Source organism: Dromaius novaehollandiae, chromosome W (genome assembly GCF_036370855.1).
Source record: "Dromaius novaehollandiae isolate bDroNov1 chromosome W, bDroNov1.hap1, whole genome shotgun sequence".
In the NCBI taxonomy this organism is placed as follows: Eukaryota; Metazoa; Chordata; class Aves; order Casuariiformes; family Dromaiidae; genus Dromaius; species Dromaius novaehollandiae.
The window spans coordinates 28,218,556-28,244,191 of record NC_088130.1 but is presented as its reverse complement, the minus strand read 5'-3'; the positions used below and the strand labels follow the sequence as shown (position 1 = coordinate 28,244,191).

Sequence of the window (25,636 nt, the reverse complement as noted above, 5' to 3'; positions counted from 1 at the left end):
CTCTAACAGAGTATGTATTTTGAATGCGTGAGGTTGTAGACAGAATGAAAGAAGTGGGAGTTTTTCTTTTGAGGAATGGTCTGGTCCTCCTACCTTTTCAAAAGCAGTCTACAGTGTTACGTGTATTTTAAAATGTCACTTTGTTAATACAAGAGCTACTAGTCTGATGGTATTGTGCTTCAGAGATGATTTTACCCAGCTGGAATGCAGGAGATTTAGCTGTATGGCAGTGTTTTCTGAATGGGTTAAGATTTTGTGGGCTATGTGACAAATGTTAACCTTCTTCTCCTTAAACTTAGTTTTTGTAATTAAAAGCATCTAGTCTTTTTCTCAAAAGCACAGTTCATTTTTGGTTGAGTAATATGGAAGCATAGGCTAAAAAGGAGAGAAGCAAGAATTATACTTCAGGGAACACAAATTTCCATAAAATCTTCTGGCTTGTACAGTTCTTCCTGCTGAATCTCTCAAATGCAGTTAAAACCTACAGGAGTCCATACTTACTTCAGAAGGGACTGGATGAGATCCTTTGTCCTCACCTGGTAGGTGATCTAGCAGGGAAGAGGGACAGCTTGGTCCTATTTCCTCAGTAGCCTTTCTTACACAGAAGCTAGCAAGAGATCATCTATAGCCTTCTGAGACTTCGCTCTCTTCTATATATAAATGGAAGTCTAGCCAAATTACTTGTGGGGAAATACCTCATTTTTCCTCCCATATTTGCCTTACTTGCCCACCTTTGTATCCATTAGTTACATAAGAAAGGAATGTCACCTCAAATAGTTGTTGGGTTGCTGGGCTTTTCAAACCAGAGCCAGCTTGAAGCACAGATTGCTTTAACAGCAGCCTACTTTGACAACAGCTGAAGAGCAGCATAATTCTTCCCTGTCTTCCATCATTTGAACTGGAGGTGCTGTCAGTCACCATAAAAATAAATGTCCTATCACCTCTGCAGTAGGGAGTAGGGTGAAGAAGACCCTGTTACGTGCAGGACAGCAGGTTGAAAGAGATAAGGTGGAGGGGAGTGAAAAGGAGGAGGTGATGCAGACCTGCCTAGATAGGAAGGGAGAAGTCAGATGATCTTCTGTCAGTCACAGCCTCATTCCTCTGCCCTAACCTCATTGCCTGAGTCAGCCCTCTCAAAAATTAAAAATCTAAGCACACAAATAAATTAAGTCTGTATCAAATAGAATGTGGTACTTCAGATGATACAGAAGTGGACCCTGGCTTTCATCTCTTCCTCCTCTTCTATTTATTCTGTAAGTGTATTAACTTTGCAAACTTGTGGGAGATATAATTTCTACAAATTGGGCCACAACATATAATGACATTTGTGTATAATATGAATGTATTCAAAAGGCTGTAGGTATGATTAGTCATGAGGTGACAGTAACAAGCTGATGGACTCTTGTGACCTGGGATTTGAGTATTCTGTAGAAGCTATAGAGTCTTTCAGGGCATCGGAACTGTAGGAACAAATAAAACAGCTCCCAGTAAATACAACCAAAGAAGCAACTTCATACGTGTTTTGAATTGTGATGGCTACTGATTGCAGATATAAGAACCTTCTATATAGTGCATTTAAGATTTGAAATCAACCGTACACACCCTATATTTGTCATCTCATAAAAGCAAAGTCTATTCTTCATGTTTTACTGCTTAACAAGGTATCATCATATTAAATATGCTAGTATGAATTTTCCAACTACAATGCCAGGACAAATCCATGATAACTGTGTGTTGATGGTAAAATGAAAGCACTGATGATAAAGTATCAATGGAAGAAACATTTATTTTCCAAATATGGACAAATAACACCTAATTACTTGGAATCAATTGCTACATGATTCAGAAGTATGACATATTTTATGGAGATGAGGAAAGCAGCTAAGATGTTCAACTTTACCAAGTATGGTATTATATTTAGATGTAAACACTCTCTCACTGGACTTAACTGGTCAAAATTCTTTAAATACTGCATTCTATAATGTTAAGAGTAAGGTCACACACTTGATAACCCTCCCCCTCACTCCAAGTCCCTCTCTACTTTTGCATAGGCTGAAATAGAAATATTAAATGGTAGTATGATACCCATGATTGCCCTGTGTTAAAGTTCTATTACAAAACTGCCCCAAACTGTGAGATAATAATAATAAAAGGGTACTTAAAAATAATGTAGTAGTCACATGCTGAGCACCTGCAAAGGCTGTACAAAATAGTATTAAAGCTGATGCAATTAGCTAGATAAGAAATTCCTCCTGGGTGGCAGGATCCCCTGATAATGAGGGGAAAAAAAAAAAGCAGGGACAAAAAAAAGGAAATCATTTCATTTGTCTGATCTCTAAATGCTATCCAGAAAGGGTAGATAAGTGAATTAAGGGAAGAAGTGCTTTTCCCAGCTGTTTTGCAAATCCCATCCAATATTTTAAACTTGCTTAATAGTAATAAAAAGTTTTGTTAGCAAAAAAAAGAAAAAAAAGAAGGGAAAAAAAGAAAGAAAGAAAAAACCCATCCCTTTAAGAGGGCCCATTTGCTGGATGAAGGGTGTGCAGCATTTCTGAATCCTGTTCTTATTTCTTACGCCGCATCCCCAGGAACAAAAGCATCTCCACTTTTGAAAATCTGATCAGAATGTTAAAACTGCCAGTCCAGGGCCCTTATCTTCTGCTTATCCTAAATGCCCCCTTTAACACGTGCTGGTTTTGATCTAGAACAAATCTGCGTTTTCATTGGTGATACACTAGAGGAGCGGAGGAATGTGCAGATTACTGGAAGAGCAAAATCCAAAGTAGAAGCTGTAAAGCATGCCTCCTCCTAACATGTCCTTGTACCATCTGCATGGAGTCATTATTTGGTATTTCCTCTCCTTCCTCCAGAATTGTGGAAGTGTATGAGAAGTCCTGGAAGTCAGCATAGGGCCAGCAGGGGTGGGATTCCAGCTAGAGCACATAAATAAGTGACAGAAGTTGCTGGGGTGAATGTCAGAGCCATCTGGCAGGTGAAGCCCTGCCAGATGGTACGCGGAAGGCAGCTTCCACATGTGGCTCACACGGTTAGTTTTCATCTCATGGTCTTGGCAGCCATGCTGCAGTCATTTTGGTGTTGTCTCACAAAGCATTTTTATTGCTGCACGGATACCCCTGAACAGTCTTGTGATACCCTATTGCTGTCTGCTAGCTCTATTTTCCTTAACGTGACTGCTTTCACTGAATGGCATCTTTCTGCATACATGCTCAGCTACATACCTGCTTGCTTTTTTCTGAAGTGGAGAAGACTGCTTTTCCTTCAGTGCTTTCCAGAAACTCCTAGGTCTAGTGCAGGATATGCTTTGAGGCTAAAATGCTGTAACAGAATAGAATTTCCTATTCTATTCTATTTTTTTCTGTTTATTTCCTTTTTCTGTCTTTTCCTGTATCTTTGGACATTTTTACAAGCACAAAACTCTCAGTGACTGTAACAGGAGTCTGGCATGAGTAAGGGCAATAGGATAAAAGCCAAAAAAGCTTTCTAATAGTTTTTATTGTATCCTGTAGGTGTTGTATCATCTTTGGATGTTGTTATGTGAGATTTTAAAATGACTAGCCATTAGCTGTCACTTCAGATATTTCATAGTGTTTTTTTTTTCTCTCGGAAATCTAATTTTTCCTATGTCTGTTGAGCTTCTTGTCCTGCTACTGGTACAGTTTTGCTCAACAGTATCTATCTTGTTCTTGCAATTAGTGGGCTTGGGAAAAAAAAGTGTTTTCCAACCATCTCCCATAATAATCATTATCAAGTGAGATCTGCAGTAATTGTCTCTGTCTCTCTCACACGTTTTTTAAACAAATGAACACATTTATATATGTAAAAACAGCCTCTTTGGCAAGGCAGCAGCAGGATCTATGATGATCAGTAAGAGTAGTTCCACTCAGTGTATAGTGAAAAGGTACTAATAATAAAAAGCCCCCAAACCCAAAGAGATCATATTTGTTCCATAGGGGTTTCCTGTTCCCATCTTAGTAAGTCTTAGCAGTTCTAAGCTGCCCATGCTAATTTCTTGGAGATATAAAAGAATATAACAATTCAATTCACATCAATACTTTATTTCTGAAATGAAATACACTCATTTTTTAAAAGTAAACTTTAAAAATATTTTAAAAGGAAGGATATTTGTTAGATTAAATAGCATCTTGCTATTCCAGATCACTCATTACTGTCGTAGAGAGGAAGGTTTGCCTCTCTAGCAATGAAGAAGCAAACTGTCACTGGTTCTTACTTTAGACCGTGAAACTGTGACAAGATACCCCAAATTGTACAATGGAACTGAAAAAAAACCTCTAACTGATTTAGTTTTGTAACATGATGTGTGATTAGTATGACCTCTTGTGTTAAACACAGGAACATTCATTTGTTTATTGACATAATGAAACTATCAAGCAAGTAGATGAAATATCCAAAAGCTAGTAACAGCAATGTGCTTGCCCAGTTCTACAAATAAATAGGCTATCAGCAGTAGATATATTAAAATTGAGGTTTGAGGCTGTTACATATGAATTAGAAAAAGAAATGCAATCATTTCCCCATTTAAACACAACAATCATATTTATACTGTAGTCTACTAAGATTTTTAAAAGGTCAGTTTTTTCTTCACAATTCTAATAACCTTACATGATCAGAGTAGATGAAATTCCAGGACATATCCTTGTTGACTTCCAAATAAAATATGCAGATTTACAAATTTGTTGAAGTCTTTCATGCTAAACTAGATCCTGAGGATCTTATCTTCTGTTAAAAAGAAGACTTAAAAGAAAGTATATTTAAGCAAACATTAAGGGACATGACATGTACAGAGAAGGAAGGATGAAAACTAAGCATATCTAAATCTTTAATTACTTCATAAAGCATATATTCTGCCAGCACATTAGTGCAGAACTTTTATTTACACCATGATAGAAATGTATTTTCACTAAGATTTTCTGATTCATGTGTTTGAAAACACAGGCAAAATAGGACGACTGAGACAGAATTATAGCACTGTGGTTTTTTTTACAGACAGGCAATGGAAGATTTGAAGCTGTGTTAAACAGCTTGTTCATTCTTAAAACTAAAAGCTTCTTTTTGGTCTTAGATGCTCGAGAGAACTGACTGCAAAGGAAAGCATCCAAATACACTTTATAATTTAAAAGCGCAGACTAATGTATTTAAAAAGTGCTTTATCATTCAGGCAAGAACGTGTGAGTTTTTATTCAGAACTTGATTATTAAACAAATTGTAACATACCAGAAGGCATTACGATGCTGTATGTCATTATACACCCCTATTTATGTGTTCTTTTTCAAAATAGCCTATGCTGTGTAAATGTACTCAAAGATTCTAATTGTTGGTCATCTTCAGAATAATCTATCTATATATTTGAACCGTAATGTTTACTGCATTAGCGAGAGTTGTTTGATTGTGTATATGCAATACATGCTTGCTTTAAAAGGTACATTTTGGCTAAGAAGTAATTGAAATTTTATAGCAGAGCATATTTAAAAACTTAGTCAGTAATGGTACCTCATCCAGATAACTTAAGATGCAAGCCATTCAAGTCTGCAGAGTGGCAAAGGAAACTGAATGCTGTGTGAGATGCAGAAATTATACAGGTGTAGGCTTTTATCCTAGAAAGGCTTTGTGAATTTTGTCTTTTAGACAGAAGTTGAGAATGTAAAGAGACCTTCCATGCTATTAAAGTGCAGTTTTACAGCTGAATTTTCAATCTGCAAACACAGTGATGCCTGTCTGGAGGAAAAAGAAAAAAGAACCACCTCCTGTAATGTCAGCTAGGTAACATGAATGGCATAGCTATAATAAAGTAAATCACTTACCTTTTTCATTCTTTCCTTAAATAAGTGCAAAAACGAGCCTCTGTCTCGTTCAGACATTGCTCTGTGTAAGGGAGTTGCCAGAATGAATTATTCAGTGACAGTCTGGGAAGGAAAAGGAAGGGGAAGAGGCAAAATGGTAGCAGGTGACCAACTTAAAGATCGCTGTGGGACAGCATTTCAGGAAACTGGATCCGGACAGAAACTCGGTTACTTGGCGGAGGCGGCGTGTGTGGCTGGCGAGCCTCTGCCGGCCCCTCGAAGAGAGGCTCTAACCTGCAAGTCTCCCTGCAGGGCGTCTCCGGGCCTCCAGCCCCGTGAAGCTGCCAGCGACCGGTTTCGGTCGGCTTGGGAAAAGCGTGGCCGAAAGAGGCCCCCCCCCCCCCCCATTACGGCTCTGGAAAGCCTCGGCCATGACCGTGTGTGACCAGGCTCCGCAGGGCGCCGCGGCGTGACACAACGGGGCGGGCAGGCCCGAGGCGGCGCCGGGGGAGGCCCGGCGGCGGCGGCGGCAGCCCGGGGCCCGCCGGGGCCTCCCGCCGCGGGCCGGGCCGCTTAGGGCGCCGCTGTGTCTTGCAGGTCGGCGGCGGCGGGGCGGCGCTGGACAGCTCCGGAGCGCGGCGGGCGCCCATGTTCCGGAGGCGGCGCAGATGTGAGCGGCGGCGGGGCCGGGCCGGGCCGGGGAGCGGCCGCGCGGGGCGCCGGGCCGCGGCAGCCCGTCCACGGGGAGGGCCATCCCGGGAGCGGGCGCGCGCGCGGCCTCCCCGCCCCCGGGGAGCCCCCGGCAGCCCCCGGGTTTCCGCGGGGCGGCGGGCGGGCGGGGAAGCCGCGGCGGCGGGATCCCCCGCGGGCGGGCGGGGGGACCCCTCGGCTCCGCCCCGGCGCCTCACGCTGCGGCTTGTCCCCCCCCCCCCCAGGTGACGTGATGCCCGTTGTTTTGGTCCGCCCGACCAATCGGACGCGGCGGTTGGATTCTACGGGAGCCGGGATGGGCCCTCGGTGGCGGCAGCAGGACTCTCCCCTGCCGACCATAACGCATTGCGCAGGGCGCAGCACCGCCTGGTCCTCCTGCGGCTTTAACGGCGCGGGCATGGAAACCCCGCTGCAGTTCCCGCCGGGCTTCTGCGCCGAGCAGCAGCAGCGCCCGCCGCCGCCGCAGTGCCAGCCGCCGCCGTCGCACGGCCAGGACAAGCAGAGCCTCCTCCAGCAGCAGCAGCAGCAGCAGCACAGCCCATGCCTCCAGTGCAACAACTGCGCCTACTACGGGGCTGCTGCGGCAGCAGCGGGGGATAACCTGCCCCTGCTGCTCCGCACCGCTTCGCCCCTCTCGGGCGCCTTCCGGACGCACTCGTCGCCGCTCTCCTCCGCCGCCTCCTCCCGGCAGGGCAGCCAGCTGAACGTCAGCGAGCTGACCCCCTCCAGCCATGCCGGCTCGGCCAGGCAGCCCCACCAGTACCCCCAGTACCACCAGTGCCATAGCCTGCAGCAGCAGCAGGCAGCCAGCCCCAGCAGCAGTGTCAGCAGCGGCAGCACTCACCACCACCATCACCACCACCAGCAGCAGCAGCAGCAGCAGCAGCGCCGGGAGAGCAACCCCTTCACCGAAATAGCCATGAGCAGCTGCAGGTACAACGGCGGCGTCATGCGGCCGCTCAGCAACCTGAGCTCGTCCCGCAGGAACCTCCACGAGCTGGACTCCGAGGCGCAGCCGCTCCAGCCGCCGCTCGCCAGCCCCAGCCCCGCCGCCGCCCCGGAGATCGTGGTGTCCAAGCCCGAGCACAACAACTCCAACAACCTGGCGCTCTACGGCCCCGCCGGCCCCGGCCCGGGCCCCGGCGCCCCAAACAACGGCGGCAGCAAGTCCAGCAAGAAGAAGAACCAGAACATCGGCTATAAGCTGGGGCATCGCCGCGCGCTCTTCGAGAAGCGCAAGCGCCTCAGCGACTACGCGCTCATCTTCGGCATGTTCGGCATCGTGGTCATGGTCATCGAGACCGAGCTGTCCTGGGGCGCCTACACCAAGGTACCGCCCGACCGCCCCCCCGCCGCTTCGGGCCCCTCGGCGCCGGGCGCCGCGACCCCCTTCCCCCGGCCCCAGCGCCCTGAGGCGAGGCGACCCCCCCGGCAGCCGTTAGGCGAGGCGACCTCCGCGCGCCCCCCGCCCCCCGCAGCCGTTAGGCGAGGCGACCTCCGCGCGCGCCCACCCCCCCCCACCGGGCAGCCGTTAGGCGAGGTGCCCCCCGCGCGCCCCCTTCCCCCCCCGCAGCCGTTAGGGGAGGAGCCCCCCGCGCGCCCCCTTCCCCCCCCCGCAGCCGTTAGGCGAGGTGTCCCCCGCGCGCCCCCTTCCCCCCCCCGCAGCCGTTAGGCGAGGTGTCCCCCGCGCGCCCCCTTCCCCCCCCGCAGCCGTTAGGAGAGGTGTCCCCCGCGCGCCCCCTTCCCCCCCCGCAGCCGTTAGGCGAGGCGCCCCCCGCGCGCCCTCTTTCCCCCCGCCCCCGCAGCCGATAGGCGAGGCGCCCCCCGCGCGCCCCCTTCCCCCCCCACCCCCCCGCAGCTGTTAGGCGAGGCGCCCCCAGCGCGGGGCAGCCCGGTGCGTGCACGCGGGTCCCTGAGGGACGGCCGTGTCTTCCCGTTGCAGGAGTCGCTGTATTCCCTCGCTCTGAAATGCCTTATTAGCCTCTCCACGATTATCCTGCTCGGCCTCATTGTTGTGTACCACGCCAGGGAGATCCAGGTAATGCTTCGCTTTGTGAATTACTGAGGGTTGACATAACGGCGGTTGCAGAGTCGGTTTTTCTAAAGGTGTTGCTGTGGTAAGTACTTCGCACTTCCCGCGGATCCAGAAGATGAAAACAATCACTTAGTGTTTCCCAAAGTTCAGTGAACATATTTCAGCCCTGGAGAGAAATATGATAGGCTACATGACATATGTGTGCCAGGAAGCTTTGCTTGCTAGGGGCTGTTACCTGCAATTATGCTGTAGGATCACTTCGTCCCAAGGTTACAACACACTTTCTCTATAACGTACGTTTTGCCTTCTGTAGCAGATGTAGGATAGTGCTCTTTTATCTCCCAGTAACTAAATTTCGTGTTGTGCATTTCCTTTGGATGGCAGGCTTAATTGTCAGGGAAGGGGCTTCACTAACTTCTAGGTATGTAGTCTTCATTGTGCTGTCTCAGAAACTGGCATACACTAGGAGAGTATTTAAAGAGATGGGGAATGTTTATGTTAGACTTGTTTTATTTAATGCAACAGAAATTGCAGCCACCAGGGAATGTGACAGAGGAAAACTGCCAAGACGGGTAGGGCTAAAGGTAGGAGGAACATAATGATCAAAGCGATAGAACAGGTCTAACAGATGTTCTCCCACATTCTGCTTTACTGAGTTCTGATTGTTTTTGATCAAGAGATGAAAATTTGGGATTTCAGTTAAATTGAAACATATAACAGTTTTCAATGTTTTGAAGTGAAAAATATCTTATCTGGTGCTTTTGCTACTTATAATTGGAGAGACCTTGGGATACTGGCTGGAATGACAGTTTTCAAGGGCAAAGAAGGCTTTTGCGGTTGTTCCAATTAAGAAAAAAGAGAAATTAAGAATTGTATAGTTCCCTTCTTCTATGCAAATGGGTACTGTAGTACTTCTTGTGTGAAAGAGTACCCTAGTCTTTTGCCTAGACTAACGCTAAAGAAAGTATTGTGTTACTGAACTGTTTGCCAAATTGGATCTTGCCCTGCAGTCTTTACACATGCAAAATTTCTATTTCTGGCAGAGAACCCACTTTCTTTGCATTAGTATCAAAGATGGACAACTGCCTAACCTTACTGTACTCAATAAGTAGGTATTACTATAAAAGAATATTACTAGAAACTAGTGGAATGGTGATGAAGAGGTTTCCTTATTTGTGGAAAAATATAAATGTAGCTGCTGCAATGTGGGAGTCTTCTTCTCCCTTGCTATAAGTGGTGCTTGAGGAACTAAGAACAAAGCTTAAAAAACAAGCTCTGTAAGGATTTGGATTATTTTATGCATTTTCCAGAGGCTTTAAATGTGAAATCATATACAGAATAACCAAACAGTTATAGGTCTCTGTACGCATCAGCTTACAGTAAGTTACTCCAGCATTTATATTTTTTTTTCAGCTAAAGAGATACAAATTTTCAGTCTTTCAGTGTTTTTTTTTATGGATCAGAAAACACGATCTTTTAAAAAACTTCAGTTGCATTTCTTTGATTTTTTTTCTTTTTTTTAATAAGACTACATGGAGAAGTTGCACAATTGTGTGACTCAAGGTTAATGTAGTTTTCAACACTGCAGGTTATAGAACATAAGCATACCTATTTGTAAAACAGTCATACCCTATGTTTTTGTCTGAGAAACACTGTAGACTGCAATGATCATGGCAGGGCCCGGACTAAGCTGCAGCTCCAAGGGGCTCTTACTCATTTTGAAAACAAATGGGGAGTTCCCATCTCAAGGAGACTGTTGGAAGGAAAGGGCATTGTACCACTGCTAGCTGTTAGGTATCTGATAACTTTTTAATTTAGGCATAGTATGTTTATCCACTTCTTAAAAGATAAAATGAAAAACATGCAGAGCAACATTTACATCTGTCTGTGGTCATAAACTTACGCTACAGCTGAAATCTGAAAACAAGAGGTACCTTTAAAATACTTCGCCTTGGAAATGTACAGAACCTACTCCAGGTTTAAAAAAAAAAAAAAAAGCGTGTAAGCCCAATAACATAGTGTTTTTTAAATAATCTTAAAGCAGCCTGTTTTCTGAAGACAGTCTTGTAAGGTCAATTTCTCCAGTCTTCAATTCAGGCAAATACCCTCTAAGTGCAGTGGAGTCTTCCATGGATGAAGTCTGTAGAATCATGCCCACAGATGGTTAGTTGTGTCCTGGAGGACCATTTGTACCAGCTATTTGTTAATCCTGTTCAAATTTGGTCATTCCTTTTCATTTTTCTCTGAAAGGTACTTAGACTTTACCAGTAAGTATAGTGTAAATTAGCAGGAATTCACTGAGAGAACAATTTTTTTGTGTGGAACAGAAGAATATCAACATACTCTCCTTGCAGTGTGGTATGTTTTACAGTCTGATGGAAGCAAACCTACCAAAAGAAAAAAAGAGTTTCTTCTATGAAACATGAACCAAAATATGTTGGGGAATAAGGTGAAAGTTTAGCAATTACTAGCACTTGCAGATTTACTACTTCAAAGTACCTGGCAACCTAAAATACCTGTTAACCGAAATTGGCTTCTTCATTTTTTTCCGTAGTCTGTTCCCTTGATTTCTTGGTAGGAGGGTTGAAGAGCCATACTGCAAGCAAGCCTGTGGCAGTCCCTAATGGCACAGAAGGTGACTGTAATCTGTCCATTTAAATGACCTTGCCTGTGTGTTCTGCTTTGACGGCAAATAGTCAGTTAAACGAGCCTAGGAGTTTGCCTGTCCCAGACCCACCGAAGGTCCTATTTTGTGGAAAGGAGATTTCATAAGACTTAGAGCTTCTTCTTAAGAGCATTACATGGATGTGAGACAAACGGGCTTGCACTGGTTATTTTTATTCTTACTATATTTCGGTTAGACCGTGGTTGCTAAGCAGCGGAGAAGCCGTGGCACCTTGTGTCCGCCAGGTGCGTGGGGTGTTTCCCGCCGCCTCCCCGTTCAGCACCGCAGACAGCTCCGCGCGCCGCGCCGCCTCCGGGCGCCCCGGCGGGGCCCGGCCCCGCGGCTGCGGGGCGGCGGCGGGGGCACCCCCGCTCCCCCGGCTCCCTCACCGCGCAGCCGGGCAGCGCTGCCGCCACCTCCCCGCGCGCAGCGTTTCCAGCGTGCTCTTCTCTGCATTCTAAACCCGTTAGCAAAACAGACTTTTTTTTTTTTTTAATCTTCCAAGAAACCTGCCCAGCATTTGACAGACCAGAGTCCCCAGAATGGTGTAGCTGCAGTATTTAGACCAGAATCACTGTTTGGGCGCTGCCTAGTCCTGTGAAATATTTGAAATGTGAAAATATTTTCTTCCAATAGGCTTTCTGTGATTGCAGTAGATTCATTATTCTCTTTAACTCTGGGAGTAAAGCATGAGCTGTTATTATATTTGTTAATGTGAGTTAATGTTAAGATTGTAATAAAAATCGAATTAAACCAGCTAGTTTTAAATGATAATTCTTAGCTTACATTGTCATTTACAGAAAAGAGGAAGAAATCCACAAGCAATGTTTCCTTCACCTCCCTCCCCCCCCCCAAAAAAAAATCGAGTAAACAACAATAATGATGGAGTTAAGTATGGTGACAATCCCAAATCTTTGTATTCTCCTTTTGGTTCATTGTTGTCATGTTTGTAATGTTGTTAGGACACTATGAAATATTCATTATTCTTTCTCTAGGCTTGTGTAGTTGTTGATTCAGTTCTTCAAAGAAAGCGTCCTTTGTTTGGAAGGCCAGTAGGAAAAATGTAACTCATCGTTATCCCAGCCTGGAACAGGTATTTCCCTAACTATTGCTCCAGTTGAGAAATACATGTTTGAAGAGGTGGAGGAGGGAAGAGCTAAGAAGATAGCATCATCCAATTATCATAATAATGTATAATGAATAAATTACCCACTTCATGCATAAACAGTTTGTTATTTCATGGTATTTTACATAATTAAAACAGCACCATACAACACGATTAAAACTGTTGTTTCTAGAGAACTGATTGTTCCATTCCACCTTTCTCTAATGGAATTTGCTGTTAAATTAATAAACAGGTGGAAGTTAAACTTTTGGATAACAGTTCATGTGGTAAAGCTGCAGTTTTACTACTTTCACTGGCACAGTAGACCTCACTGTCTCTCTCTTGTACTGCTGGAGATGGAAAAGCTTTTTAAATGTACATTCCGAAGTTTTACTGGCACTTTCCTATATCACTCAGAACAAAGAATTAAACCCCAAGTTTGCTAAGGTTTCTTATAAGATGCCCTTAATCCCTTTTCCTGGGTGTTCTGTCACAGCCTGGTATTTATTCAGAGGTGACTGTTACTGGGTAGAAGGACTGTGTCGATGGGGAAATTTGTGCTTTGGTGCTAGAATACTTAGAGTATCCCTTCTGTAAATAAACATTGCCCTTCTGTTGCCCTTTCTGAATAATGGTAACCTGTGTTCTCCTGAACTGAATCTGGATCTCTTCTCACTCTTTTTCACTGTTACAGATATTCTCAGTCATGCAGAAAAATGAAAATTGTCGATATTTGCCAGAAATGAATAGAAATCTTCAGTTTCTTGTATGTGTATTGATATTTTTAAACACTTATAAATTGGAGTGTCTGTGCTTAGGTAGAACTCCTATGGAAAGTCATGCAAACTTAAAAGTTAAGGTTAAGCCATTGCTGTCACAGCAGAGTTCATTTTTAGAATTCAATCCGTCACTTTCCAGGCCTCCAGGGAGAAAGTACCTTCAGTCCCTAGAGTGTTCTGAAGTGGTGGGAAAATCATGTGGTACTGATTTGGAATGAAACACCTTCAGTCTTCATTAACTTCATGGAAAATTATCACTGACGTGAGCCAAACACCTTGCTGAAGAGTCAAGAATCTCTTCTCCTTTTCCCTGTCTTCCAGAAAATGAAGAAAAGGAACAGGCAGTACTAGGAAACAGCAGTGGATATTAATAAATACACTTCATGACTTATTGGTTAGAGAAATTCCATAATGCATGATTATAATAAACAGTTTATGGAACTTTAATTATCTTATTGGCATCAGTGTAAAGTTCTTCAGTAAAAATCCTGTGCTCACTAACAAATAAGAAGTTAAACTCTTACCGTTTCCCATCACAAGCAATAATGGGTATTCTGCTGGCCAAATTATTTATTTGTTTGTGTCTGTGTAATCCTTTTGCCTTCACTGTGGTGATACACGTTTACCTCATTGTCTCTCATTTTGGAAGTCTGTTGACTTTGTGCCAAAAGAAACAGAATCTAGCTTTTCTTTACTTAGGTATGTTGTATCGTCAGGACTAACAAATACAGTCTGTAAAACTTATTGCTGCTGTGAAAACAAATGAGGTAGATTAAGAGTTAGCACAGAAAGCAAGTATGTTGAATAACAGCTGAAAATCAACAAATAAACTTTGAGTAATCATTTTATTCTGAGCTAAACCTTGATGAGAATTACTGAAATTTTTCTGTGTATTTTAATAGATCAGACGATAGCAAAACTTACTATGTGGCAGTTTTGGTCCAGGATACAGTGGCTTCATGTATAAGAATCTAGAGAGACCATATCCTGACAAATTAACACTTTAGACTATTTATGTGGTAAGTATTTTCTCTTAGTTCCATTGAGTGCATTTCTGAATAGATTATTTCTGTACAACTCTCTGACCTACAAAAAGTTACGGATGCCCAGCATCTCTGAAAATCAGCACTCTAATGCGCTGTAAGGCACAGAAGGCAGCAAAGGGAATCCGTTAGCATTGGTCAAGCATCTAATGAAAAGCAACTGAAAGGATCTGAGGCCTTTTGCATTTAAGTTAAATGTAGAAGACGGTTATTTTCAACAGCCTCCATTAGGGCATAGGAAGAGGTTGTATCTGATGGTCAGACTGCTGAATGGTTCACCCGACAATCACTAGCATTGGCCATTGAAATGCACTGTTGTTCTCAGTGCTCTGTCATGAGGCTGTTCAAAGTTCATCAAGACATAGTAATACATAATAAAGTGTGAGAAGGAATGTTATTACACACAGTGGTAGAACGTTTGTAACTGGAGACCAGATCATGAATTTGTACACACTACTTAGCTTATTTGAAATCAACAGAGAAGCTGTTGTGTACTATTTTAGAGGCATTTTGCATGCACATCTTAATGTAAAAGCATTGTATGCGTTAGATTCTTCACTATTGAAACTTACCTCATTTACTTGACTGCAGCTCTGGTTTACATAAGTTTAAGTGAACGGAGTACCAAGCCTTACAAATGTAGATTAACATTCTTGTGATTCTGTTTATGGTTTATATGTAATACGTTACATGTGGTGTTCTGGCCTTTGAATTTGTTTTGAGACACGTGTATGATCCATTTTGAGCAGAGATCAGCACAGCAATAGCTGCTGTGTAGGCCTTGGGAGTATGTTGAAGCTGTGTGGAAGTTTTTGTACAAGTTAAATCAGCTTTTTTCACCCTTGATTTTGATGATAAAAATCTTTGTCATGCTCCCTCACTAGAGGATGAATTGCTGCTTTGAGCCTGTGTAGCTCCTTTTAAGACATAAATTACCTTGAAGAGAGGAGGCTATAATTGATCTTTTAATTAGCTTTCAGGTAAGCTAGATATATTGGTCATTGTACAACATTTCTTTTATTAACTGAAAATAAACTCTAAAGCAAGCAGAAAAACAAATAATTTTGTGAGGAAGTAAATTATAGTTCTGCTCTGTTGAAAGGGGAAAAGTTACACATCATGACAACATAAAGAAAAACAGTGTTAAATATCACTTTTTTCTTCTTCTTTTTTTTAATAGTATTAGCTATATTACACTGAAAAGGTGAGTGGAAAACTTCCATTCAAAAAATGTGATATGTGAAGTATCCAATTTTACTTCTAGTGGGCATTGTATTTTTACTGAGGCAAAAAACTGATTTTGTTCAATTATTTTAATTTTGAAAAGTGCATTAAGTAATTTCTTATGGTTGTCATGATCTGAGAAGAGATTGTCATGACAGCATGTTCTACAGCCTTAGAACTCTTTGTCTAAAGTGAGTAGTAAAAATAAGCATTTTTCACTTTAAACTGATGTATCTAAACCTAGAGTTTTGCAACCAAAAATGTTCACCTTATATAATAAATCTATACTTTAGAGAACACTGTGTAAATATAGTTACTGAAAATCACATATTTGTAGCTTATTGGTTCATTGAATCTCTTCCCTTGAACAGTCCCTGCAATTGCTCTCATTCGTTTGTGTGAAAATAGTCCTTAATAAAAATAGTTTTATACTGACATTTTAAAAGCAAAAAAAAAAAAAAAAAGTGTGGAAGTCTGATATTCCTTGAAGGTTGAATTCTGAAGAAGGATATGTGCATCTTTTAAGATGCTTCCTTATCTCATTGATTTGGTGGGGAGTGCAGGACCTTTCAGAATTAAATCCCTTTTGGAGAAGTAGTAAACTGTTGCATGATAGATAAGAAATATATCTATGAGTTCCATATGAACTAAAACTAGTGTCTAGGCCTTAAATAACTTATATTTGTATTTTAATATTGCTACACTTAGTTTTTAAGGAGTATTTCACTCTGTTTTTTTTTTCTCCAAATGAGCCTTTTTATTTAAAGGAAACCCACTCTGTCACAGTGGTACCTTTTAAGCTTTCATTCCTGTTAATACTATAGAGCTATCCTGATGAAAAGGGGAGAGCTGGGTTCTGTGTTACATGCTTGACCAACAGAATTATTTATTGAATTCTATTTGAACACATATGACAAAGTTATTGAAGGCAATAGGTGAGTCTGGGTATTCAGAAGCGGTATCAGAGGAAAAGGAAGACTTTTTGCTTGTAAGAGAGCATATTTAAAATAAAAATGATTGAGAAATAAACGTACATAGCCTCGTATTCATAGATTGTATTGTCACCTGTGGAAATAGAGCTTCCTGAGCTTTCTCACCTGTAGTCTGCAGTAAGTATGGTTGCTTGTAGTATTTTTAAGTGTAGCAGTGTGTCTTCCATGAACAGCTATACATCAGTTATATGCTTTAATGGGCAGGTGTAAGTTAGCCTGTAGAAAAGGAAAAGCATGTATAACAAGCATTTATATTGCATTTATCATTGTCAAAGGGAATTACCCAGAGGAATCCTCATGTTTTTTTTCTGCCATTTAAGTGATGGTTTTACAAAGGGAAGACCGAGACTAAGAGTTCAAGTGCTTTGGAAGTAATCTGGGAATGGCTTCATCTCTACATTTGAAGCTCAGGCTTGCCTAGCTCATAGTCTTATGCTGAGACCAGTCATATTTCACATAAATAAAATGCTGTTCTTGTCAACCATCTATGCCTATAATTTTCAAGAACAGCTGACGTTCCCAGATGATGCAATGTAAAATGAATGCTGTGCTCAACAATATATCCTAATCAGATTGTTAAGGATCTTTTGAAGTATTTTGTTCTTATTACAATTGTTTATTCCAGCTTTCATAGCACCACAACTTCTTTCATGTAACATTACTGCGGGTGTATGCAGTCATTTCCATCTGCCCTACCCCAACCTCTGACAGTAGGGTCTTTCACTAGAATAATGTGTTGTGAACCAATATTTCAACTTCAGTCTCTTAACAGATACAAAGATTCACCCCAGCCTATGAATGTTATTTGTTGTTTTGAGACAAATCATTATGCTTTTAAGAATACGATCTGCTGCAGCCAGGGAATGAGGCATATCTTTAATTAAAAACAACAACAAAAATCGCATAGTAGCTTTGATTCAGCCTGTACCATTGCACCTGTAAAACCTGCGTGCATAGAACTCTGCTTTCAGTCTGGGAAACTGGAGAAAGACTGGGATGTTCATATGTGTCTAGACACCACATGGTAAGTTGTTTCTCAGCTGAAACAAATAATAAATGTGATTAATAATAGCCATCACTGATCATTCACTGATAGCACCTAGGTTATTACTGAAGTTTGCATCAAAAGTGTTGTCGATGAATTTCTACATACCATTAGTTATTATTTTTTTACATCAGCTGTGCACATTTGAGGTGTGTTTTGACAAAATATGACTTCCAAGAAAAACTCATATTTGTGAAAGTGTCTAAATTAGTGGGATTTTTGGAGTGTTTTAATTTAGATCGTCTTCATGATATGCTAGGGGTTTGATCTTTCAAGCCCTCTCACATCAAAGTTTGTTATTAATAAAAATTCTTTTCAAGGAGACTTGAAAATTCTTGACTGGACATGGATTTATGAAAAAGTTAAGGAGGCTCTGTACCTGTTCTTTCTTTCTCCTGCTTGCTCGTGTGGCTCTAAATTCTGTTTTGGCTGTGTAGCTACTACAGCCAGACTGTGGCTGCATCTATTTGTTTGATTGTAGGATACTGCCCAAGCATTGTTCTTGGGCTTTGCATAAGGAATGGGCTGACATAGGAGTTGTTTTCATCCATCCAGATCTGAAAAGGTGCTCCATGACTTCTACTACAAAATATGATCCTCATCGGAATGGTATCATGGGGTAAAGTGGATTCACAGAAAGTTCCCTGTTTTTGTTCTCATTCAGTTTTGGGCTGTATGGTACAAGACAATTTCCATTCTGTTGTGATTTATGCAAAGTTATAGCTTAAAATTCTGACGTCCTTACACAGTAGCATAGATCTGTGCTTGGCCAGAGCTATTTCCAGTTCAGTTTCCAAATACTTGTAACATAGTCTAATGGCAAGATGTGGAAAAAAAGTTTTTTTGAAAGAAGATTACCCATGGCCACTCTACATTCCAGATTTGGTTGTGAGATAGGATAATGTTTGATTATCCATCTTTATTTGCAGCCATGTATGAATAGACATTTGTCTGCCTCCCAGCAACAGAATAGGGTTGCAGCAAAGCCAGATGAGAAATTTAGCAGTGTGGTCGGGAGCTGGCAGGCCATTCTTTTCTCCTACCATTTGGCACTTAGAAGCAAAATAAAAAAAAGATGAACAGTTTTTTATATCTGGCCTCTGATAAGAGATGTCAGTTAGCTCATCCAGAATTAATAATTCTTATGTTTCACCTGTGACTTTTGTAGATGTGTTGTGGCTAGTGTTGTCCTATGTTCACTGCTGGACATAAGGCTTTTGCTGACCTGGACTGCCCCATTGGACATAGTTGTGAAAATAAAGCTTTCTAAAACATTTTTGGAAAGCAGTTTTATCTGTAAGTCATGGAAGATGGTGGGGTTGGCAGCGCTCAGTTCAAACTCATTTATTTGGTTTGCAGACTTAAAAAAAAAAAAAACAAAAAACAAAAAAAAACCCCAGTAACTTTGAGGGTAGACAGAGCATCTTTTACTTGAGAGAGTTTCTGTAAACCAGACAAATTTGATGAAGCTGTAAAATTCAGATAGTAACAGGGCAGCCTCAAGAAGGGTGTACGCCAGGGGAAGTGTTTGATGGAATATGCTGGGATTTTTGTTTTGTTATGCATGAGAATTCCTCAGCGAACCCAGGTGGCTCAGTTAAGTCACTTGTGCTAATGGAGCAGCCTCAGCCATAACTGGTAGTCATCAAGTGGAACTCTTTTACCTCTAAAGCAATGCATCACTTGTGTCCATGTTTATTCAACCTGATATTGAAAGTTACCTCTCCAAAAGATATTTTCACTTAATCTTTGAAAAAGTATGAAGACTCTTTTATCTGCTATATGGTTTAGCCAGAAGCCCACTTTAGGCCTCAAGGAGATAACAGATACTAAATGGTTGCTTTTTTGCTGCTCCCTCCCCAGTGTTGCCTGACAGCATGCATTATAGAGGCAGTGCTTGCAGGACTGCGGCTATACAGTCAGGATCAAAGCATGATGGAGTTTATGTAGATTTTTAAATACACAAGTGTGCCTAACCCCACTCTACTTCTCTTGCTGCCCAAGACGTTTACCTTATTTAAATGGTGCTGCTTTAGGACAACGCTTAAATGCTTAGATTTTACATTTCTGTATTTGGAGTTATTTTAAGTATAACCTTAAATTAAGTTCCCAATTTAACTGTGTTTATGAGATGGTAGACACATTACAGGGACCTAATATTTCCTATGGTACTGATGTGTGTTCACCCATCACCAGTTAAATAAAATCCAGCTTAAAAAAAAAGCATGCAAACTTCCCCCAATAAGTCATACATAAACACTAAAGGAGGAACTCGGAAGGAAGGTTCTTGCGTATATGATGTGTTGGTATCAGTCTTTTTTTTAGAATAAGTTCCTAGGTCTAGAGTCACAGGGGTACTCCTTTGGCAAAATGAATGAATGAACTCATTTTATCTAGCTTCAGATTCGGTGTTTCTTCCTTTAACTTGTGTTTCATCTATTTCCTTGCAAAAATATTGCCAATTTCTTCAGTAAATACATCCTTTTTCTAATTGGTTTCAGTTTTCCCAGTTGTAATGAAGCTGATCTTCCCTGAAGAGAGTGAGGCTTCTTTCACATTGGGAACAGTGGCAGATGGCAGCCGTTTTGGGAGATGGCAGTTCATCATGCAGTGATCTGTAGAACAAATTATTTTTAGTACTGAATGAAGAAAAACAAATCCAAATGAAAAATTGTAAAATGATGATTTAAAATTAACACACAAAAATATTGAATTGTAGATGGTTCTCAGTGACTTTTGCTTCTACAAGAAGATTGTAGAATCAGAGTTATTTTATGTCTGAGATACTTGAATTGGGGAAGAAATATGACAGAGAACACTAGGTTTCTTACAGGATCTATTCTAAAAATCAGTTCTGTAAAATAGTACTGTTATTTTGTGGGAAGATGTGCTGTGTCCTTCAGACACAAAGTTTTGGAATTGCTGCTTCAGTGCAAAATGAAATTCATCCCTAACTCTGGAATCTGACCAATGCTTCCATACTAGTACTGCCAAGATTAGCATACCAGTTACAGAAAGCCACCTAAAAGACCAGCAAATGTTTTTAAATAGATATTTTCTTTTGGAATTTTTTTTTGGTTTAAATTTGTTCAGTGCAGTCATTTGCTGCTTATATTTGTGAAAGTGCAAATTATTTGCAACTTTGGCTTTCAGGTGTAATAAAGCTGGCATAGCTAATGTCCTTTTACAGTCTCTTCTCTTAGAGGTGGGAGTGAGCCAGAACAGGCCAGGTAGAAGTAGGGAGTAGTGTGGAGAGGCAGCAAATGGGAGTTGGGTTCTGCACAAGTTGTATTTAAGAAGCTTGGTTGAAGTGTTTCCTAAAGGCTTGCTACAGGCAAGTAACCTGCTCTGTCCTTAAATTCCTCGGAACAGAAGTATGGTTTTAAAGGTGTGTATGTTTTTTACTCCACCTCTGTCAGTTGTATGGAGCAGCTACTCTGGATAGCTCTGGATCAGCCAGTGTATTTGCTAGTAAACATATCTGTTTTGTAATAACATACACTTCTTTTACTTTTCTTTTTTTATTTCTTCCTTATGTTTTAAATAACAGAACAACACATAGTATAAAACAAGAAAAATAGTTTTTTAGTTCACTGGTCCCATTTCCTCCTGTTTTGCATCTTTGTGAGAAGGAAAAGAACAGGAGTTCTACCTAAACTGCTCTTACTTTATTATTCTTCCTGCACTTATGCTCGATATCCTATTCAGAGGTTTAAGTAATGCTCCTTCTTCATCAGCTTGCAGGACGTTTTTGACTGTCAAACCCAGTCACAAGAGCTTTTGGGAACTGTTTGTACTGGATGGAAGCTTTCCAAATATGGTAACTTAAGGAACTTACTGTGTTTTACCCTGCTGGAGAGAATGGGGTCTGAATCTACTTAAGAATAGAATAACTGTTAAATGAAGAATATTATTAAAATGGAGAAATACCTGTAGCAGATACTGACTTTGAAAGAACTCTTTATTCAGTATGTTTACTTCAGTCACTTGCTGATGGATCTACTAAGTATCTCAGATGAATATGGTAACCCTGGGCAGTGGACTTTTATTTCTGGAACTGATTTGGTTTAAAGGTTCATAAAAGTTCATATAACTAAATATCTCCCATGGTTACAAATGTGAGGAGGCTCAAGTGTGATTGTTCTAGCAAGAGTCTGAACTAAATTAAAATAGGAAATTGCCTCATGAAATACCTTTTTAATAATGAAAAGGTAAAGATCTTTTGTTTTGGGCTTAACTATTATCTTTTTGGTCAAAACCAGTTCTTTCTATTAATAATAATAAGCTCATTATCAAATTCTTTCGATCATGTTATAAATTCATAAGCTTGTGAGGATTTCTTAGTCCATTATATAATTATGCTTTCCTCAGGGGTTTCTTCTCCATTGCACTGGGGAAGAAATCTAGATATCTAAGAACATCCTTTTTTCCTTTGGAGCCTTTGGATTTCACTTCTTGACACTATCTCCTGCATAAAGTGTTGCTGAATAGAAAGGATTGTCGTTTTAGGAGCATCTTAGACGCTTTGGGTCCCTGAAGCACAAATATACAGGGAGAACTACATGCATGGAAAATCCATATATCCCAGCAATTGCCGAGTGCAATTCCTTGGCATTGTAGGCTGTCAAGGGTTAAGACACCTCATAGTCATCTGAGATGAACGATAAAGTTGAAAGTCTGGCCTGTAGCATTTAAAAATACTGAGCAATGCCCTAGAATATCTTTGGAGAGAGAAAGGAAAAAAGAATGCTGTCTGTATCTTACTTAAAACAGAAGGAAAATATGGGCATGCGGAATTTGTTTGTTTGTTTGTTTACATGATCATAAATGTCTTCTCTTTGTTTAAAAAAAATAACCCAAATCATTCTCATAGAATATTTGGGCTAGTTTTTTTGTAATGACCTGAGGGACAGGGATTAAAAAAGACATGGGCAAACCTGGTAAGTTTGTTGAATAACGCATACATGTTTATCGAGGTGGTTGTGGTTACATTCCTCTGTGTGTGTGTGCCCTGCAAAGTAATTATGATGTATTCTTTGGATATATTTTAATGAGCAATTTTTGATGCTGCACTTTTGAAAATATGGTACACAAAGACTGTTAAGTGGTCAGAGCCTCAGTTACATATGTTTTCCTGAAGATAATGGTCAGGTTTAATGCTGTCTTCAATGGGTATATTTTGAGTTTACTTACTCAAAAGCACACATGGATGTGAAGTTTGTGGATGTGGGAAGCATTCTAGAAAATACAAATTAGCCAACCTTACATGTAGTTTTGTGAAATACATTATTCTTTGCCTTCTGTGCTTGCGTGCAAAAGGTGTTTGATGCCTCAGGACTTAAACTCATTAACTACTCTGCTCTGTGGGATTGTATTCGGGGTTTGGAGTCCAGTAACCTTCACGAGTTCCTGCAGGCGCTCCAAGGTCTGGGACAGGCTTTTGAATAACTTACAGGCCATGTGATAATAATGGAAGAGGTCTTTTTCATCTTTTATTCTGGGGAAATAGTGTTAAAGGCTTAAGATCTCTATTTCCAACTGCCAAATAGTTTTCAATCATTTGTACTTAATGGAAAGAGGTGGGGACATAACTTGACTGTAGTAGTGAGATGAGAGCAATACCTTCTTCCTCTCTGACTACTATAGTGCTGTTTTTGATTGTATAAGTGACATTTTTGGGACTACAAACTATAGAAAAAAGTTTGGTCAAAAAGTCCTGTAGCTCAGCAGCCACAGTTGCTATATTTGGCTTGCTTGTTTGATAGTTCTGGTTTAGAAGGTTAAAGTATCTCCAATATTTAACTGCTTGAAATCTGGATTTTTAAATGAAATGATTGCCACACTGCCTTCGTGAGTGCAATTCATTGTCTTTCTGCAAGGAATGCCTCTAGCAGTGCCGCTGATGCTACTTTATCATTTATTGCTTCCTTTGTGTTTCTGTGTTAACATACCCTCACAGTCTTAGAGCCGAGTAGTGCTATTATTTTCACATTTGTTTTTTTACCTGGATTGTAGAGGCATGCTTAGAAACTGGACAATTTCCTTTGCTCTGCATCCACCAGCATGCTCTTATAGCCTGGTATGAATTTGTTTTGATACATGAATCATTTACAACATTAACTTCTCTACTTCTGTTTTAAAGAACTTCAGGGAGTCTGTGATCTAAGTTGTCACTGTGTGCAATCTATCTACTCTGAATTTGTTTCTCGTTTTTAATCTGGTGTTATATGAATTTAATACAAAATGTTGTTATGTAAATATATGCACACCTATATAAATATCTATGATATACTATTTATTTTTACATTTATACTGTGTGGCAATAGAAACATCAGGTTTGTTTGTTGTTTAAGACTGACACACGTCTCGTGTTTCTCCACATGTTGGGAATGCATTATATAATTTCAATGAAAATAACTTTTCTTAATTTATCTTGTAGAGTGCAGATTTAGTAAAAGTATATGATAGTTCTTTATTAGAAGATGCTTTGAAGAGCACTGACATGAAACAGCAAATTATTAGTCTAACACTGAACTTTAATGTGAGAAATTTAAAAGGTTTTATCAGGCATAACGTCTTTGGCTTTGAATGGAGTTTGGCCTCCTGTGTAGGCTGTGGGATTCAGTTCTATGGGAAGAGCATGTTCTCTCTTTATTACTAGCATCATTCACCATTGAAATGGGGAGTAGTATCTTGAAATTAATACGTGGTTACTATAACAGAGGGTATATATGTATATATACAGCAGCAGAGGGTATATGTGTATCCTTAACATTTTGCTATTCAGCTGTTACTTGTCTCCTTCTCTCATTTTCCTTCCGTGCTTTCTGAATAGTAAATACACATAGTCAAGCAAGCAGACATGCACAAATATCACTGCATTTTCAAAATTAAAAATGAAGAATTGCATTTTTTTAGGTTGCATAATTGCAGGTATATAAAATGTACGTGAAATCCTGTACTAATTCCTATGTATTTTCAGTACTTTCTATTTTAATTGTTACCCACAGCCTAATTTAGAGGCCCGTATTTGTTCCAGAATGTTTGGTATTCACACATTTCATTGTTTGATTCTGGAGACGCAGATTTGTGTGGAAATTCACCTCATAAGTATGATTTGGAAATGTTAATATTTTTGGGAAACAAAAATGTTTGTAGTGGATCTGTGGTCCTCTGTGGCTTCTAATGCTTTCTACCTTTCATGTTTTCACCTCCTAAATCTTGTTATGTGACAGCCAAAGGTATTATCACTTTCAAATATTATTTTTCTTAGAAGCAATTGGCATCACTGAGGTCAAGAGAAGTTGATAGGGATTTTCCGCGTCTACAAACATAACATATTCCACTTAACACTACCAAGAAACTTCTTTCTTTGCAGTGCATTGGGATTTCTTCTGCTGACAAGTGAATATGTTCTCAAGTATATATTCCATAATGAAGTCTTAAAGTTTAAAAAAAACCAAGGTGATTAAATAACGTTTTCTTCTATGAAAATTGTAAGATCAAATTTTAATGTTTAAGTTTAACTCAACATTCTTCTATTCTCATTTTTTTAAATTGAATCAGTACTTAAAGCATCATTTTTCTTCAGCTGCCTTTCTGCATGCAGTATTCGTATTGAAATCTGTGAGGATGGTAGGTAGAAAGAGAGGACAAAAGATTATTGCTTTTTCAGCAATTGTGCAACTTCAAAAAGTATTGTAAAACACTGCTGACCTAACGTGCATTTGGAATATATCTGAGAACTGAAATGTTTAGCTGTGTTGTTCACTTACTCATTTCTTCAGAAAACCACACAGCAATTGAGGGATTTGGTATTATGTACCTCCTCTCCAGTTAAGCTGATACTATTCATCTGTATCATGAGTGCTTTAAATACCTGGACCTCTGTATAGCTGTTTGACCATTTCCGTGATGTGACTGACAGCATTTACGGGCTATTCATAAGAACCAAATGCACTTGAGCCTCATTGTATTTTGAAAGTTTGGCTCTTTATATCAAATAGTACATTTAGTAAGTGCAAACACAACTCTTTTTTGGTAATGAACAAATAACTAAAGAGAGAGATTGGCCTTCCTACCAGTATCTGTTTAATTTTTGTGCCTAGCATACAAAGTCTTCAGAAAGACCACAAGTAAAATAAAGTGGATGTGCTAATGTTGCATACATTGAATTCATTGAGTATGTTTCTTTTTCTTAATTCAACACTGTTTATGT

At 40.6% G+C, this 25,636-nt stretch overlaps 1 protein-coding gene across 1 annotated transcript in view; it reads left to right on the top strand.

Moving 5' to 3' along the window:
• The window catches only part of LOC112985811 (small conductance calcium-activated potassium channel protein 2), a 300,767-nt gene that overhangs the window by 214,019 nt on the left and 61,112 nt on the right, over nt 1–25,636 (top strand). The window contains exons 9-11 of the mRNA XM_064500467.1: nt 6,417–6,489; nt 6,755–7,860; nt 8,473–8,568. Coding sequence (XP_064356537.1) covers nt 6,468–6,489; nt 6,755–7,860; nt 8,473–8,568 — 1,224 coding nt within the window. The 5' untranslated portion in view covers nt 6,417–6,467. The remainder of the gene's footprint in view (nt 1–6,416; nt 6,490–6,754; nt 7,861–8,472; nt 8,569–25,636) is intronic.